Source organism: Falco naumanni, chromosome 2 (genome assembly GCF_017639655.2).
Source record: "Falco naumanni isolate bFalNau1 chromosome 2, bFalNau1.pat, whole genome shotgun sequence".
Taxonomy (NCBI): domain Eukaryota; kingdom Metazoa; phylum Chordata; class Aves; order Falconiformes; family Falconidae; genus Falco; species Falco naumanni.
In genome coordinates, this window is record NC_054055.1 from 117,701,611 (window position 1) to 117,719,825 (window position 18,215).

Here is an 18,215-nt window from a genome sequence, read left to right on the forward strand (position 1 = left end):
TCCACTGTGCCCTTCGGGATATAAAGCCAATACAAGGTACCAATAAGGCTAAAGGGACAGGTAGGAGTCAGTGTACCAGAACTGCCGAAGTGAAACCGATTGCCAGTGTAGTTTGCATACTGCATAGATCAGACCAGCATAGCTGCTTCCCTGTCCTTCCAGTTACAGCACCGAAACCCACTCATCAGAAGTTAGAACGGCACCATACATCCCCACTGCAGCACAGCGGGATGTTACAAAGAACAAGTGGATTTCAGTCCAGCTGTTGGCATTTAATGTTAAGTCCTGTTCTGGGTAGCTCTTTCTGGCGATTCCCCTTTTTATGGACGATACCAAGACAAAAAAATTAAATAATAATAATTAAAAAAAGTATGCTACAACCACGTCCATAAAATTTATCAACCTGCAGACTCCAGGACAGGTATATCATTCATTGTTTTGTACCAGTAAGCACAGTAATATACAAAAGCATGCAAAATTCTTTTTGGTACAGACAGATCCTGTAACTTCACTCCTCAAGTAGCTGGCGAACATTCAAACCTCTCCTGTTTTTCTAGGCAGGTAATTCCTGAGATGCAAAGTTGTGTTGTATATTGGTATTTTCAGAGACACTGCATTTCAGCGAAGCATACAGAAACAACTCGGTAGGGACATAACAAAACAGGAGCGAAATATTATCTAACAGAGATACTCAGAGGCAAGAAATAATCATGGGGTTAAATTACAGTAAGCGGTGGGCTTTTTTATTTTGTTGAAAAGTACATCTTTTACTGGATTCAACATAGTAATAAGATGAAAAGAGGTCCACTGGCAAGGGAGGAAAAAAAGCAAAAGTTTGGAAATACTTGACACAACTAAATAAATGACAGCTTTTTCGATGTCCCATAGGCAGGCCGTAGGAGACGATGTTTTCCTGTATCCACAGAGAAAGTAAAAGTCTTTGACTGGTGTCAGTCAGTTTAGCACAAACGTTGGTCTGCCTAAAACCTGTAGTACTTGTTTCTTTGAATAGATAATATAGGTAATATCTAGCTTTCACTCCGAACCCATGCTTTAACACTCAGAATTTATCCATATTTAATTACAATTTTATCACACTTCTCTAATCAAATAAATTTACTTTGTCCTCCAAGCAATCACCTCAGTATTCCAGTATGTAAAAAATACTTTCATTATGTTTATTATAAAAATATAAATGTTTCCACTACAAATCATTTTACATTAGTAAGAGGCCATCTACAATTGCACAATATATAATCTAAATGAGTAAGTAATGCTTTGAAATACAAGTTAAAGTAAATACATATTGCCAATCAAATCACATCTATACATTGCTTATTGAATGCTAAGTAACAGCACAAAACTAGATACGTTAACAGAAATAAATAAAATGGAAACTATATTTAAAGATACAAACCCAATAATACGGCATGTCATTTGATGAGTAGTTGCATTTTGCTGGATGTCAATAACCGATGCAAGTCCTGTACAGGAAGATGGCCACACGAATTCTAGTATCTCTACTCCACAATGAAGAATTGTACACTGCTATGTATACATATGTACACGGGGACAGGGAGTATAGGATGCTTGCAACAGAGGCCACTTACAGTACAAATCAACTTTTGACAGCGAGAGAAAACTAAACGTATTTTTAAATTCCTATATTCCTAATAGCAAAGAAAAGCAAAATCAATAGCAAAGAAAAGCAAAATCGAGTTTCTTTTTTTTTTTCTTTTTTTTTTTTTTTTTCCCCAAGCATCAGTGAGATTTAATCTGTTAGGCCGAGCATGCTCAAACAGTGGGCAAGGAACATGACAGGATACTAAGAGAAAATTGAGGGTGGTTGGTGCAAAGTTTTCAGTCGTCATCTAAAACTCTACGAACTGGTTCTGTGTTTTCAGAAGCATTTCACCAATGTCTTCCCCCCACCCCAGCCCCTCGCCCCTACGCTCCAGCAGCAGGATGAAGCTGAAGAGAAATGTCACGAGGAATATGTTATAAAAAGCCGTCCCCACACAGCTAATGTCTGCAGATGGATTTTGGTGACTTACGTTCACTAACAACGTCTGATTTAGAGCAATCTCAAACTGAAGAAAAGATTCCGAACGAACCAAGAGCAACGGAAAACACAGCTTTTCTATTCAGCATGCTGCTTTTCACGAGAGATTGTGGCAGATAAAGAGAAGTGTTCTTTACATCTTAAGTGCTTTGTTCTCGCTTTGTTCTCATTTTCTTCCATTTTTACTTTTTTATTTCAACTTACTTTAAAACGCATTCATTTTTCTTTCAGAAAATATTACTAATTACTACCCTGTGAGTGTGTTTCAAATCCAGTCCTTTACAGCATGCTCACTGCCAGCACTCATGAAAGACTCTAATTCTGCTTCTATTTAGCAATGCGTGATAAATATAATTCCTGGACCCATAAAGAACAATTTAAAAGCCGATTCAGCCACACAAATCTTAGGACCTGATTCTTCCCTTACGTGCCCTACGCTACAAGGAGCTTCATAAATCCAAATACAAGAAAGAAAGCACAAGTAGTTCTACCTGCTTTTGCACACCCAGGGAAAGGCAGGGTGCCATAAAGTCACCTGCCTCCCGCGCAGTCTGGGACTTTGAGGGATTCCCTTTTATCCATCGGAATCAGGGTTCGATGCCAGCATGGCAGGTTGGGAGTCAGAGTGGTTTCCACTAGCACCCAAAGCCTGATGTCTGCGTGCCTGGCATCACCTCTAGAGCCTTCAGAAGCTCACCGGTACACAGCGCAAGCAAACCACTTGTTTTCAGAGCAAGTTGTGTCTGCTCAGAACCGGGGCTGACGTGCTCCAGAGCAACGGCTTAAGAGTTGGTTATTGGAAAGATGCTGAAGATGAGGGGGCTCCCAAATTCTACCTTCCAGGCTCCTGTTTCCCCTGGGAAATGTGACCACTCTCCTAAAGATCAGCTCCTCTCTGCTTTCTTTCAAGGAACAGGTGCCATAAGGAACCTGTGCCAAAAGCTCGAGTCCCCTGCAGGAGGTCACCACCTGGACAGAGCTCTTCTATCTCAGACTTAGGTAAAATTACATACTAAAGCCCCATTTCACAGCTTAAAAAATCATCCTTTTAAACTACTTATCCTTGGCTGCAAGTGACCATATCTCAGCGCAAGGACCCGCAGCTGCCCACAGGGTCCTGCACCTCCCAGCTCCCACCAGTGGGAGCAGAGCTGGCCAGACCGCAGCCAGGCATGGACCGCTCCCCAGTGAACCCAAAGAGCATCCTCAGTCAATGCAGGATGCAACCCTGACTCTTTTTTTTTTTTTTTTTTAAATGTTTGCTAGGCAAATCTCCCACCTGAACGCCACCTGAGACCAGTGATCCTGATTTTGACAGCAAAGCAGGCCTTCGGGAAGTACATGAGACTGATGTGCTGGCCCAGGGCAGATACTGGTCTAGATACCCACGCACCTCTGCCAAAACTCAGGGCCAGCTTAAAATACCACTCACAGCAAATGGAAGGAATCTCAACGAGTCCAGATGCTTTTTGTAGTGTCAGAGCTGGGAAAAAGACCATCTTTCTTTCCTTCTGTATTTCTTACACGATGTTATGAGTATAAAATCGTCTAGTAATTGACCCTCAGACAATTTCTCAGGTTGAACCAATGAAGTTTTGATAATATTTGGCACTTGGCAATAATACAGCCAGGTTAAGGTATTTAAGCATAAATATAAACAATAATGGGAAAAAAAAAAGAAATAAATAAGTCTTCTAAAAATAAGACTTGTTTCTACTTAAATGAAGACAATTAGGGAAGCTAACATAATGGCAAAAATCTTTTGTCAGCTAACTCAAAGTCACTACAAACTTAATTTCTGTGTTCCTTTCTGAAGCTGAAATAGCATGTTACAACGACATTATAGTAAATATGGTCAGACAGGTTGTGAGGTATAGTCCTCTATTTCCCTTGCTTTTAAAGAAATAAAATACCTGTTACAGATCTCTTCTGTATAAAAATACTGCAAGTCTTTCTTTCTTCTTGTTTGCTGTATAGATCAAATACACAGCTTTTATGTCCATGGGTTTTCTGTGTTATTCAGTCACTTAATATTCAAATGGCTCTAGGTTTTAGTATCACTGGTTTTTACTTGGAAGGATTTTTTACCTTTTTTTTTTTTCTCCTTTGAAATTTACTATCTGCGTTAACAGTCAGTCAAGAGCACCCACCCTTTAGGATTAACAGATAGAAAACAAGTTCGCTCCTATTTTTAAGGCATTTATACTCAATATTTGAGTGTCTTAGTGGGTTCAAAATTTCAACCACTATGTTTCCCAACTGTTGCAAAGAGCTCCTTTAAATTCTGCCGTTTATCAGCCATCACTTTTGACCTGTGACGCAACTTTTCTCTTTTTCTCTCTCCTGAGCAACATCATTTTGGTACCTTACACAGGAACAGGGCTGTTCTTTGTATGAGTTTCTAGAGCTTTGATACTGCTAACAATCTTCTTTTGAGGCCCCACAACTGTAACGCCAACTTTCTTCATGTCACTGGAAAAAAAGAGAAGAGGCATGGGGTGAGCAAGCATACTGTCTCTGTGTTTCCCAGCACCGATGTGAGCAAATCAACTGGCTCATCTTCTAATGCTGCATTGGAGGAGCCTCCAGGTACAGTGATACTGCTGGAACACCAGCCAGCAGGAAAAGTGCTGAGCGCTGCTGTACGAAAACAGCAAGAGGCCACAAAAGAGAGTAAAAACTCCTGGAGCCTCGTTGTGTTTGCCTACCTGGAAGAAAAGACAACGCAACAGTGTTCTCTGGCCGTACGTGCGCTGGGCTTTAGGGGCCAGGGGCTCACTCCTGGGCCAGCAGCGAATGTGAGCCTCTCTAGCCCCCCACCCCCTACCAGCCTGATGGCCTTTCCTGCAGCGCTGACAGCCCCCTCCGAGGGGCTGATCCCCCTGAACGGGCGCCTGAACCCTGGTGCCCTGAGAGTAGCGGCTACGCGGCCAAGCTGCCCGCACCCACCCCGCTCCTCCCCCACTTCTCCTCCGGTTCCTTTGTTCCCTGCAACACAGAAGTGGTGTAACGCGGGTGAAGGGCTAATTAACCAGCGGCTCACAGGAAATTGGGCATTCCTAGAGGACTGCTGCACTGTCCCCAAAGGGTAATTGTTATAAAAAGCCATTAGCAGCCTTTTTATAGTTGCAATAATACACTAATTAACGGCATTGATGTGTTTAATTGTCAGTATCGCAGCTGCTGCTTACTTCTTGGTAGCTTGTCATGTGTTTGGCTAGCCCAACAGGGAACCACCATTCCCTTTGGCTATAAGTTCCTAACTGTATTTGCTGCCTTTCCAGGTGCAAAGAAAAGATTATCCTCCTCTTCCTTATCACTAGAACAAAGACGGACTCTGTTAGAACGTAATACACTTGCGAGTCATAAACTTCCAAGTTTAGTGGTTTTCACTTAATTTAATTTAAATGTCAAAACTGGAGGCAGGAGGCAGTTCAGCCCCTCAACAATCATTATCATGTAGGAGGAAAGCAGCTACAACGAGCTGGCTCTGTCTCCCCTGGTTTGATAAAATATGGGATTGGCAATAAAGGAAAATCGGCACGTGTGCCAGCTGTGGGGAAACCACCATATAAAAGGCAAAATATAAAGAATCAACAGAGAAACTCCTAAACTGTGAGTGAAAGAAAGTGATGCTGGTGTACCAGATGATGCACGGTGCTACTGTGTCAGAAGAAATTTGGAATTTCCTTGTTATTAGCAAGAAAAAGCTACGGGACTGTGGCCTTCACACAGTCACCAGAGCCCCTAGGTTTTGCACGTGTATTGCAGCTGCAACAAATATTTAAGTTTGTCTCTTTTAATGCAAGAATATTTTAGCTAAAAACAGGAAACTCCGTATAAAAACGCTATTCTCATGCTTATGTTTAAACATGTACCTCCAGCCACAACTAATGACGAAGAGCTGTAGTCAATTCAAACTTACTCTGTAGAAATCTTGGCTATTGTATCACAGGAGCTGTACTCCACGCCTGTGAAAATCTCCTTGCACTGTCCTGTCCGAAAACCATTGAGCCAGTCACCTGTTGTGCGGAAGGCTGAAATGTCAATGTTACTTTGGTCCAGGAGAAGGTTTGATGGCCTGAAATTTAAAAAAAAAAAAAAAAAAAAAAAAAAAAAAAAAAAAAAAAAAAAGAATGAAAAGAATGTGCTGAAAGTTAGGGAGCAGAGAGATGTACGGATTTATTTGGTATGGATTTATTTATGCTAAACTTAGTGTTGGTATTGTAGAAGCTTCCAGGCTAGACGGGGCTTTTCTGTTCGCCTGTGGATGTTCTCTGCTGCTGCGGCCACTGCACACACACACACACTGGCAGCTCTAACGAACGCCATGTAACCATCTTGCTTAAGAGCACCAGCTTCTCATGCCCACGTTTAAATCACGGAAGCATCACTAACTCATTTAGTGTGCTGTTACCTTACAATTTAAGGTGTGAAAGCAAACCCAAGCCTCATTTAGATTATATTTATGTGATTCACCTAGTCCCAAACAACACACAAATGATGCACGTTCTAGTCTCCAAGCTGAGCCTGTTGGTAGAATTTACACATATCAGCTATCCCGAGTATTGAAGTCTACTGGCAAATCCTAAATGTTCCTTCATAAGTTAGAAGCACAAATAATAAAGACACCAGTGGCTTTAAAAAAATTGTATCAAGTCTAAATATCAAACATGAAGTGGATTTGTGAGACAAATGTAACTGCATGAAACTTGCACACAGCAGCACACAGAGGCAAAAATGAGGATGTTTGCTATTAAAAACACTTAGCGAAGTGTAAAATGCAATTGCCATGCCCAATTTAAAATCGATGCTCACTTTAAGACTAAAACTTCCATAAGAATATCGTATGAATAATTTAGAAGTGAGAACTAAATAATCTCCTGCCTTTGACATTAACTTGATGCTCCTGAAGGATGCTCCACTGACATGATTTGCATCCAAGTTCTCTACTTGAAAAACAACAAAGAAACCAGTAAGGAACAAACAAAACAAACACAATGAATCCAACAAAACATACGTTCATGCTTCTTTGCACATTTAAACCTTTTCCATCTGCATAAGTCTGCCTATAGGCAAAAGTCTGCCTATAAGCTATAGAGAAAAAAATATTCTCAAAATGTTGATTAAAGACTTAATTTTCTATACAGAAGGAATATATTGCAGCTGACTCCGCATACGACACGTGGCAAAAAAGGCTGCCCTCCCTTTGATGCAGAAATTCAGTTCTCTCTGGTATGAATACTCTCGTTTTCATGGTCTTGTGAGCCTACTGTAACTTCTTACTTGAGATCAAGACTGAAAATAAATGACAGCTCTGCCATAAAGTGACTAGTGTCAGGCTGTACCACAGCTCATTTTAGCTGTCGAACTGGAACACAAGTTGGCCCAGCCAGTTTTCTGAACTATGGCTGCAGTCCCTGGAGAGACAGAGGCATTTCCAGGCAGGGGGGTTGTCCTCTCCAAAAGAGGTCTGCCAGGCTAAACGGCTCGGAGGAGACACTCAGCTCCACGAGCGGTGAACCTGTTCTCAGCTCTTCCTCCTCACTAACATGTTGGCTTGTTCTAAGAGGTGTGAGAAGCCCCTGACCACTAACAAGTCATCTTTCTAATTCTAGTTACCTTTCTCAGGGCTAATTAGCAAAACAACTTCTTCACCTAGTCAGATGTTATTAGAGACCTCAACTCTATTTCTGCATTTTTCCGCTCCACTGACAAACGTTATGTCCACACGGGAGAGCTTTTTACCGCCACCCAGCAACATTCATGCTCCATTGTCAGTTCACTGCCTTCTGGGTGTCCATCCCAGGCTTAAAGCCAAGCCTGTGCTTAGCGATGCTACCATGATGGTGCTGCTCTTGAGCACAGCAGACTGAACTGGAGGATGTTCAAAGCAGTTATCGCGCAACTTTACAGTCTATCTTCTGCCCCAGAAATGTTTTTTCCCTGTGGCTCCAGTGAAACATCACCTGTGCAGGAGTCTGAAGTGACTTTTGTCAATGGAAGGAAGGGAAAATGAGGGGTGCTTAGGCTAGCACTGGAATTTAAAGGCAGAGATTAGGCAGTGTAACGGGTAGGTGAGAGCTACTGGTCACTTTGATTGATTTGGGCTGTAAAACACCTTCTTCACCCCAATCCCAAACCATCTCTGAGCGCTGGAAAAACAAAACAAAAAAACAACTGGGGGGAGATTGTAAAGGTGCCAAAGAGAACAACGTATTTAAATACCAGTGAAATTAAGCTCATAAAGAGCCTAGAAAATCCAAGGAAAACTTCTCAATCATAACACAAGTCTTTATTGAGTTTCATCAAGCTCAGCAGCACTACAATAGCGCACTCTTGCAGTACATCTCACTCGCACTGGAATTGGGAGGTATCACATCAGTTACACTGAAACTTTTACCCTTCACCTCTGGACAAAAGAACAATATAGCTCGGGGGGGGTGGGGTGTGGGAGGGGCGGGGGGGAAACAACAAACAAAGAAAAACCAAAACCAAACTAACTTTTGGCATCAGCTACATATTAAACAGCAGCTTTTGCTGCTGACGTTTTGCCAATTGTTATCCATCAGCTGATTTATTTCAGGTTCAGAAAATTATTTTAAGATCTTCCTACCTTCTGGGATTGCAGGCCACAATTAAAGACCTCCTTAGGTGCTTTAAAATCTTCATTTCAAACCCACAGATGGACATAACACCACTGGAGACTGACCCTCAGTTTTCACCAGCTCTCAGAGCAGCGATCTCCCTGGTGGGACACGTTTTGCCTGATGACCTTCCTCCCTCCCAGCTGGGACAAGGCACTGCTGCAAATGATCATGATCACTGGCACCAACTATGGACTTCACACCCCAGGAAGAGCCGCAGGTGGGAAGGAAAGTGCCAGAAGACCACAGAAACATGCTCTGCCCCCAAAACACTGCAGAAGGGAAAGCACAGCACGGCCGCACCGAGACAAAGACTGAGCTGAGGGCAGCAGATGGAGCACACTTCATGTTACTGTTCTCTAAAACCAGATCTTAAGCACCTACATGAGACCCAGCTTTAAATGCCCTCCGGCTAAAGGCTGAGGTTTGATAATCAGGCCCAAGATACTTTTATTCGGTAGCTGCACAGCCTGCATCTCCCTGACTACTGTTTGTCCCATGAAGAGCCAATGCTTTTTATTTATAGTTTTCTGGGTATAGCATCTGGAATCCCAAGACATTTATTAAGAGTATTTATGAAGTGTTCTTAGTGATAAAGCATGGAGATATTTTTTTTTTCCAGCCTAGTATGTCTTTTTAACTTAAATCTAATAAAACAAGGCCTGACTCAAGAATCGCTAATGAAAAACAAAAAAAGTATAAACAACTTGAAATAGAACAGGTATCTAGGATTAGGAATTAGAGTGGCCCAAAAGAGCTTTTATGTTTATTACTTGGATCAAAGTATCATCAGGACAAAAAATATGACCTAATTTTAATGCAAGTGACCTCAGCATAACCAGCACTGTAAAGTATCATTTTTCTCCTTGTAGGATTCTAAACAAAAATTAGTTACTTTCCTCCTCAGAGAGGACATCTGGATAGTTTATCAATGAGCAGGAATTTGCCTCACTGCAAAGAGCCTGTGATGTCTCCTCGCATGCGCCAAGGGAAAGCTGGGCTTTCAGAGCATCTGCATGCATCGGCAAGGGGTTTTTTTTCCCCCTGACCCAGCCCCTAGACAGAAGGTCTGAACATGAAATTTATGGTCTGGGTGATGTGCGCCATGAGCTCACACTTTACTAGACAAATTAGATGGGTTGCAATCCATGCAGCTGTAAACGACGTCCTGCAGGGTTCCACCTGATCTTTTACAGCTTTTCATAAATCAGTACCTACTAGCTTCAGAAGAGAGTCATTAAAAAGAAATCATGGAAATTACATGTTTGCTCAGGGGAAGTGAAACAGAACATTTCCCTCTGTCTTTTCTTCTCTCCCCTCTTTTTTTTTTGGAACTGTCTTTATTGTTTTGAACAACTATGCTGTACCCCATCGTGTCATCTTGTGACAGTCGTGGAAAGACTCTACTCTGTTGATCCTGATTGTGTGCCTATCTAAGAGCTGTATTTACTGACATGTGGTGCCCTGAAAAAAAAAAAAATCAGCAAGACTCAGGTTAGAGAGACAATTTTAACGGCAAGCTGCCAGTTACAAAACGCCCTGTTGCTTAAAGCTTTCTCTGGATGCGCCCATTATGGGAACAGTTGGAATTAACCTTTGAGTTAGCTGCAGTAGGGAGGAGCACTGTAGTTTGTTATCGTTAGCTCAGCTTTTTGTCACGACGCAAGGAAACTTTTGCTGCACCGTATAGTAATGATAAAAAACCACAGAAAACGTCATTAGAACCCTTCCCGGTACAGCATAAAAAAATCTCTTCTCTGCTTGGGTGCTGTCTGGAGAGAAAGGGATAGATTAACTTGTAAAATCTAGGAACTGAGACAAATAAAAGGAAAGTGTCCTGCCACTTCTGCATGGAGGGCAGTACTCTGCAAATACACGGGGCTATCGTGCACACACGATCCCGGGCTCAGCAGCCTCTCTCTTTCCCTTCCTCCAAACAACACAACCAACCTTCAGTTTTTAAATCTGGGCTTGCCCTTCCACAGTCAGTTTCTTTTAAATGGGAAAGCATTAAAAAAACCCCCAACGCATACAGTAATTTCCTTTGGCAAATTTTAGGCAAGCATAAGCTGATTTTGTAAAGTGAAATTGCTCCCTAGGAGGGAGCCAGGCCTGGTTTGAACACAAATCCTATGTGCTCTACAATTATGGCAAGCTGGAACACAGAATTCGAGTCTAACAAGAAGGGTATCTCCTATTTCAAGAGAAAAATAAACCAAAAACCAGCAGCTGGCATAGAAAGCAAATTTTAGCTTTATCTTCTACAGCAAGCAGAATCGTAAGTGTACGTGCCTATCAAAAGGAGACCAGTAAACAAATGACATGCCGAGAAGTAGAGTTATTGTGTTTACTTGATTATCCCTGGACCTTAAAGATAAGAATCTTTGGAGTTCCACCTCTTCATGCCTATTTTTAAGGTACTCTTAGCAAAATTTGTAACTTAGTCCCCAAAATACAATTCACCTCTTAAGGTGGCACATTGGCTTTTCCCAAGGGGCTTCGTACGATACTTGCACACTTTTAGAATAAGCAGGTTGTGACTACTCTTTCAAGTCAAAAGACAGCTGGAGAAATAAAGGGGACTAGCACAAATAACCAGGGCAGGTGAGGCTGGTGGCCTGCTGCAAAATGATACCTCTCTCTAAACACCACCCCGGACTTCTCATTTTCTAGCTCTGAAAAACTTACCACACCGTTACCTCTAGAATAATGAGCAAATAAAAATTTCCAATGCCCCATAGGATGTCCTCCAGTCTTCCCTGCTCCTTTAGCTGCCCCTCAGAACATGCTTTTCAAGGGGCTTACATCTTTTTAGCATCCTGGTGGGATAATAGAACATATGCCTGAATGTATGGATGCTCCTTAATTTACTTTTTCGCACCACTAAACCACCGAAGGCAAAAATACCAGCATGCTGCTGAAGTGGGTTTCTTTTCGTCATCACACAGCTTTAAGCCGTGCTTCTAAACCACAGAAGTGACATCATGTGGCCAGTGCCTGGGATTCGTGGCTGGCCCAGAGGCAGACCCTTAACGGCAACCAGGCATTATTGTTAGGACAATCTACAGGCTCTTTACAAGAGGAAGAGAAAAATGCCTCAGAGAGCTCTTTAAATGCTTTTCTGGCTCTTTGCACCTACCATTTGCTGTGCACCGCTTCCCCTTATCTCGCATTTGGCCGCACTGTGTATTTCTACAGCCTTTTGCTACAGCGTTCGCAGCGTCAGGCGAGGGCTCAGTTTCTCTTCTCAGCCTCTCCAGTGCAGAATTGCCATTAACACTAACGAGGGCCCAGCACATCGAGCTGAGAACAGCAGAACAAAATCCCTCAGAATCACAGTAAACAGCAGACGCTCACGATGGGGCCACCCGCTGACGCGGCTGCATTGCTCTTGAAATTATACAGCACCCAGCTCGCTCTGCCGTGAATTCTTGTCTGAGTTTCACCAGCAGAGTCAAAGTAGACGTGTGAAACTGCAAATAGATATTTTACTGTCTCTGTTAACGGTGAGCCCCAACAACTTTTAACTTTGAAGGAAGAATGGCTGCCCCGGGCATGGTACTAATGACCGCTGGAAAAGCCAGGTGAAATTGTGCTTTTCTGTCCCTAGCGTGCTAAGTCAAGTCCTGAAAAATCTCAGTCTGGCTCCCAGATTCCTCCCACAACCCAAACTACGATTAGACACCAAGGAGTATAATTTACTGCAATCTCCCATTTTCCTTTGTGATTTGTAGTTAAGTGTGTGTTGTGTCCCCCCCCTCCCCCACCTCCATAAATTCACTATTTTATGTTTAGCAGACTTCAGAAGGAGAGCTAACGCTGTAGGCTTTCATTATTTGAATTCTTCCAGAGCAAGCGGTCTGTTTTAGGACACGGATTATATCATTGCTGGGTTTTGAACAAGGCTAAAAATTCGATGTAGGCTTGCATCATGCAGCGTTTGGCCAGGTTCGGACCCTGTGGTAATGCCTCGACAACCAGAAAGCATAAGCCCTCTCTGAGAGGCTCCAAATCAAACTGAAATCTCCCTCCTTCAGCCCTCCAGCCTGGAAGTTCCTAACAGAGAGAAGCAAACAAGCAATATTACAGCAGGTCAGCAATACATGTCAAGCATCTGACCGAATAGCAAAAAAAGGGAACTTTTCAACAAAATGTTCAGCCAACGCAAATAGTCATTTTGTTGTAAATATTATTGTAAAAACAGGGCTTGAATTATGCTGCATAATGGATTGGTCTGAATTTTTTATTTGACCTGTTTCACTGCTCCTATTGAGTTTAATTTTCATAAATATCCTACCGAGCCAGCATACTAGAGACTTTCTACTGAATCATCAGTTTTTAAGTGGAAACAAACTTTGTGAGAAGCGAACTTCAAATTTTAAATTGCAAATGATGCCTCTGGACATTTGAAAGCAAACATTGCCCTCCACACCAGGGAGAGTGCCACAGGATGGACAACAAAGCACAGGTTTAGCGGCGAACACTTGCAATCAACTACCCGCAAATAACAGGTCATCCAAACGCTGCTCAAGGAAATTACTCCAGTGAATAATTCAAACAACGCATCAAATTCAAGAAAATCAGGGTAGGGCTGTCAACAACTTGCTATCACAGGGAAGAATGTAGGAAGAATTATTCATGCGCTATTTCAAACACTTTCGTATTTTCATCAGAAAGAGCAGCTGACCCTGACCCTCCTAAATTTCCTGGACTATATTAAAAGAATTTCAGCTATGCTTTTTCTGAAAATAAGTGGCTTTCTTGTTTTTCTAGCCTTAGTTATAACAATAGCGGTAGAACCCGTATTTTAAATGGAGAACTTCTAAAACATAAAACAAACCTGAAACCAAATCTACCTCCAATGCTGCAGAACGATCCAGCAATAATGCTTCCCCCGCCCCAATAAAATTACATAGGGTCATAAATTAGCAAAAAAGATGCATTTGGGGGATTAAAGAAAAATGACATGACTGTTCATAGATGATTTATTTTTTTTTAATAATTATTCCCATAGTCAGGCATGCTGCTTCCTCATCATGGAACTGGAACTTAGAATTTAATGGAAGATGCAAAATTTCTAGAACAGTATGGGATACACAGTCTCAGGCCTCTGAGTGGAGTTCCAAGGAGGCAACCACACATTTTGCAAACATCAGGTCCATCCAGAGCCTTCAATAAAAAATTAAGAGGTGTTATCCATGTACTTTAATTGTCATTCATTATATGAATGAATTAAAACTGAATGAAACAGAAGCTGCATATTCAGTGTTGTAAGTCAGGAACAACTTGACTGAGCTTGATGAGGTATCAGGAAACAAGAAATTTGAGGTTAAATTTTAGTTGAGGCCTATGCACAGAAAAGGTGCATCATTAACATGCACAATGGTCTTAATTTTGAAATTAGCAAAAATAGAGTTTTAAATGTCTTTTTATTTTGGTAAGCAGCATTATTTCTTTAAAATTCTGGTTTGTTTCCCCTGTTTTCCATCAGCTTTTCACTCTGCACATCTATTCAGATTTTTATGGTGTTTTTTGCAACACGCAACATTTATCACGCTCTCCGGAGCAGTCCAGTGGACTACAATGAATCCTTGAAACCACAAAATAAAACTGCTTCCACAGCTTCTATACAGAAGAACACAGAGGTAGATTTTTAATTCTTTGAAAGCACCTTAAACCCAAGGACTAAGTGGAAAGCAGTTTGGCTGGCTGATGCTACCAGCAGTGCTTGGAGAGAGGAGTCTATAAAGTGCAGGCAAGGCAGCCTTGCATTCTGCCTCTATGAAATCAATGGCCTTACTGGAGGTTGGTCCCTTTGCTGAACACGCTCTGCCTTTTCCATGTATTTCCTGCTAAAGGCAGCTCCACGCCAGAAGAAACAGATGCTGAATCCTATTAACGACTGCTGGCTAGCCTGGAACACCTTCATCTTCAAAGATTTGGGGCAAACTTGGTAATTAATCCTCCTGTGAGGAAGGTAATTTGAATTTTCAGAGCGACAGATATGTTAGTTAAACCAAAGAATCATTTTAAAAGTCCCGGTAAGGCAGCTGCTTTTGAAATGGGTGACGTTTTGACATTTTCCAAAACAAAATTAAGACCGGCAGACTTCACAAAACATTCCACGGCTTGCATTTCCAAACCGAAAACTGTTTCACAATGTGTTTGAAACCACACTACTGGAATCTTATTAATAAGTGGACAGAAATCACCAGCCAATTTTACAGAACTCCCTGTAAGCAGTAAGATGGGATAATGACTATCCATCTTAGATGCTTGGGTTAGATACGAAGTGAGAATAAAGATACTGAACGATAAATGTTCCATTAAAATATCCTTCCTCTGGATCCTCCTCTCATTTTGCAATGCAAAATAGGTAGCAATTTCTGTGAGGACCCAAAGAAGCCAACAGAGTTGTCAGCTGTTAGCTCGGAGCAACTTGTAAGATAACGGTCTTTTTTACAAGACAATCAGCTTGCTGTTTTCTACATTCGATATATGAGACAAATTCTTCCACTTAGATAAAGGTATTAGTACAGCTAGAAACACACAAATGGTTATAGATCAGTTAATAACGAAATATCCTGAATTCTCAGGTGGTTTCCAGTTTTCTCCCCTAGTTTGCAATATAATTCCTTCCTCCCCTCCTAGCTATGTGCTTGCAGTATAAAGAAAAAACAGCAGTGATACCTGACACGGACTTTCACTTTACCAAAAAGTTACACAGAAACAAAAGCAGATACCGAAACAGGTTGGGTTGTTTTTGGGTGGTTTTTTTGGCTTTGTTTATTTTGTTTTGTTTTCTTGTGTGTGTGTGTGTATGTGTGTGTGTGTAGATTCCCTGCCAGTTTTGAAATCAATTGCAGACCTGGCAGAAATTCAGAATTTCTAAAATTCATGTGTTGGAATTAGAAACATTTTTCAATCTTTCCTCATTTTTTTTTTCCTCAGCAGAGGTTGTGGATTAATTTGCCTATTCTTGTTTTATAAAAGGTTCATGAAGACTAAGGCCTTTAGTCACACCTACATCACAGTTGTGAACATACACAGCAGCTATAGGAAAGCTGCCATAATGCTTGGGTTGCCTGAATCCCATATCACAATGCTCGTACCTCAAGGTCACACCATCCTCCAACAGCTTAACTCACTTTGAGGCAGAAATGCTTTAAATATATTTTAAATTAAACTCTACAGTTTAAATATATTTTTCAAAATGGCTTTGTAGGAGTAAGATTCATATAATAAAAGGATAACATACAATTTAACTTGAGAGTTATCATATACACAGACACACAAAAGATAGAATTAGAAATATAAATAAGACCCCCCCCCCCCCCCCCGGAATATAAATAAGTGGAAAAAAATACAAAGAAAGAAAGAAAGAAAGAAAGAGAAAATGAAATGTCCATTTAAGATTTGTAGCATACACAAAGGATTTCCAGTTGCATGACTCCTGGGTTATTTTTTTTGCCATACAAATGTAACAACAACTAATAAGCCCTTTCAGGCCACAGCATCATCAACTGGCGAGCAGGTGGGTGAAGTGATTCTGCCTCTCCTGCTTGAGTCGAGAAAACTTTCCATCTGCTTTGTATCTGCATTAAATGTTCACAAATGTGAAGTAATACACAGTGGACTAAAAAACCATAAGCTCAAGAAGAAAAACAATGCACTTGATCAAAACTGGAAGAACTATGAACTCACTTCCACCCTAAAGATATCCAAACAACCTAAGGACTCTGTTATAAAAATGAACATCATGTTCAGAAAACAGGGAAGAACAGCAAGACATAAATTAAATAAAAATATCATGAGGTTATGCTTTAGAAAACTGCATGACCTGTGTAACCTTCTGTGCACTGAGCTCTGTTCCTGGAGCCCTTTAGAGAGCTCGGTAACCCCAGGCAGCCTAAAGGACACAAAACACCCACGCGTCCAAGACCAGTGCAGGTCTTGTTAGCATGAGCTCAAGGTGGCCACCTGATTAAAAAGTGAATTTTGGCAGGTAAGAAGGAAATCAGCCATACCCTGTACTTTACAAGGAATGGGAAAGGAATTTCCTTGTGAATTTGAGATGAAACACAACACCAGGAAGGGTATTATGAGACATTTGCTGTGACAAAAGACCTTTTGTGAGTGTAATGTTCACAGGCACGTTGAATGGTCTGTGGAGAGATGATCAATAAGGGTAAAAACATCCCCTCGGGTACCAGGAAATTATCAGATGCCAGGGAGTGGCCAGAAGGGTTAGACAACTGAAAAGAAAATACAGAATTGAAGGCTTTGACTTCTCTCCCATACTCCTATGAGCTATTGGTGTAAAATCAGACGTACGGTCAAGCACATCCTTTGGTTAAAGTCAGTTAACAGTAACACACCGGAGGACAGGGATATCCTATGCACCTCCAGCAATGTGCTTTTAAATGGGATATGACAGCGCTGTGACCGTTTTAAACAAAGAGCAGCTCTAAAATCTGTAAGAAGAGACAGGCTTGGCATCTGCAACAGATATCGGCAGGTTAGACATTCTGCCTGACCAAGTCTATTCTGAACACCTACGAGCATATGGTGGGCATAAAGCTTTAGCATTCTTCCAGTAGCACTACAGGCATGGGTAAAAGAGAGCTGGGACCTCGATAATTTAGATTAATTGCTTATGAGGTATATGAGGAGAGGTACTGCAGGAGTACTGCAGCCTCAAATAACAACTGAGAGCGGTCATTTGAGCCGATGTAATGCCCCGAGCCCTCAGGGCCGAGTGGCAGAGTGCTTTACTTCTGCAGCGATGCTTTTCCCTCTCCACTGTCCCTCTCTGGCTGCCGACAGTACCAGGATACTGGCAGGGATCTGATGGCGTGCCTCCTTCCCAAGGAGCTTCCCTGACTCTCCGCCTTTCCTATCAGTTACATATTTCTGCACATGAGACCCATTTGAAGTCTGGCTCCTCATTTTTCTCTGTCACCTGTCGGAAGGTGATGCTGGACTGCCCAGGCTCCGTCCCCTCCAGCAGACAGGCTCCCCCGCAGAAGGAGCACACGTTACTGCAAGTGCCTCCCTGCAGGACCTGAGGCTCTGCAGGTGTGGAGCTGCCTGCAGCTCCTTGGCCAGGTCTGAGGTTTGAGATTATCAGTTTTGGCAATGGTGACATGGCAGTGAGCACAGATTTCCAAATCTGCGTAGGACTGCCCAGCACCCTTCATGGTGTCATACGTATCTCTTGGTCGTGGTCAATTTTAAGGATAGCCTGGGTTGGTCTGCAGACACCGGTGTGGGGAGAGTGAGATGGAGAGATCACGGATCACACGTTACCTGAACTGCAACAAATGCCTGCCCAGAGGGAAAGGGCATGGCCTCACCCATGCTGGTGAGCATATACCCCCAACCCAGACACCCCCAGACCCCCGTCTGGCACCGGGCAGTGAGAAGCTGCAGAGAGGGAGACACTGCACTGTTTGGGAATGCAAAGAGTGCAAGGACAGAGCAGTGGAAAGGTAATTGGAAAGGAG

The 18,215-nt window shown here is 42.1% G+C and overlaps 1 protein-coding gene across 2 annotated transcripts in view; it reads right to left on the bottom strand.

Moving 5' to 3' along the window:
* Nucleotides 1-1,753: 1,753 nt before the first annotated feature.
* Nucleotides 1,754-18,215, bottom strand: part of EPHA3 (EPH receptor A3) — a 231,620-nt gene continuing 215,158 nt past the window's right edge. For both annotated transcript variants that reach the window (XM_040583035.1, XM_040583034.1), the window contains exons 16-17: nt 5,988-6,143; nt 1,754-4,534 (exon numbers count right to left, since the gene is read on the bottom strand). In XM_040583035.1, the coding sequence (XP_040438969.1) occupies nt 4,429-4,534; nt 5,988-6,143 (262 nt within the window). In that variant the 3' untranslated portion in view covers nt 1,754-4,428. The remainder of the gene's footprint in view (nt 4,535-5,987; nt 6,144-18,215) is intronic.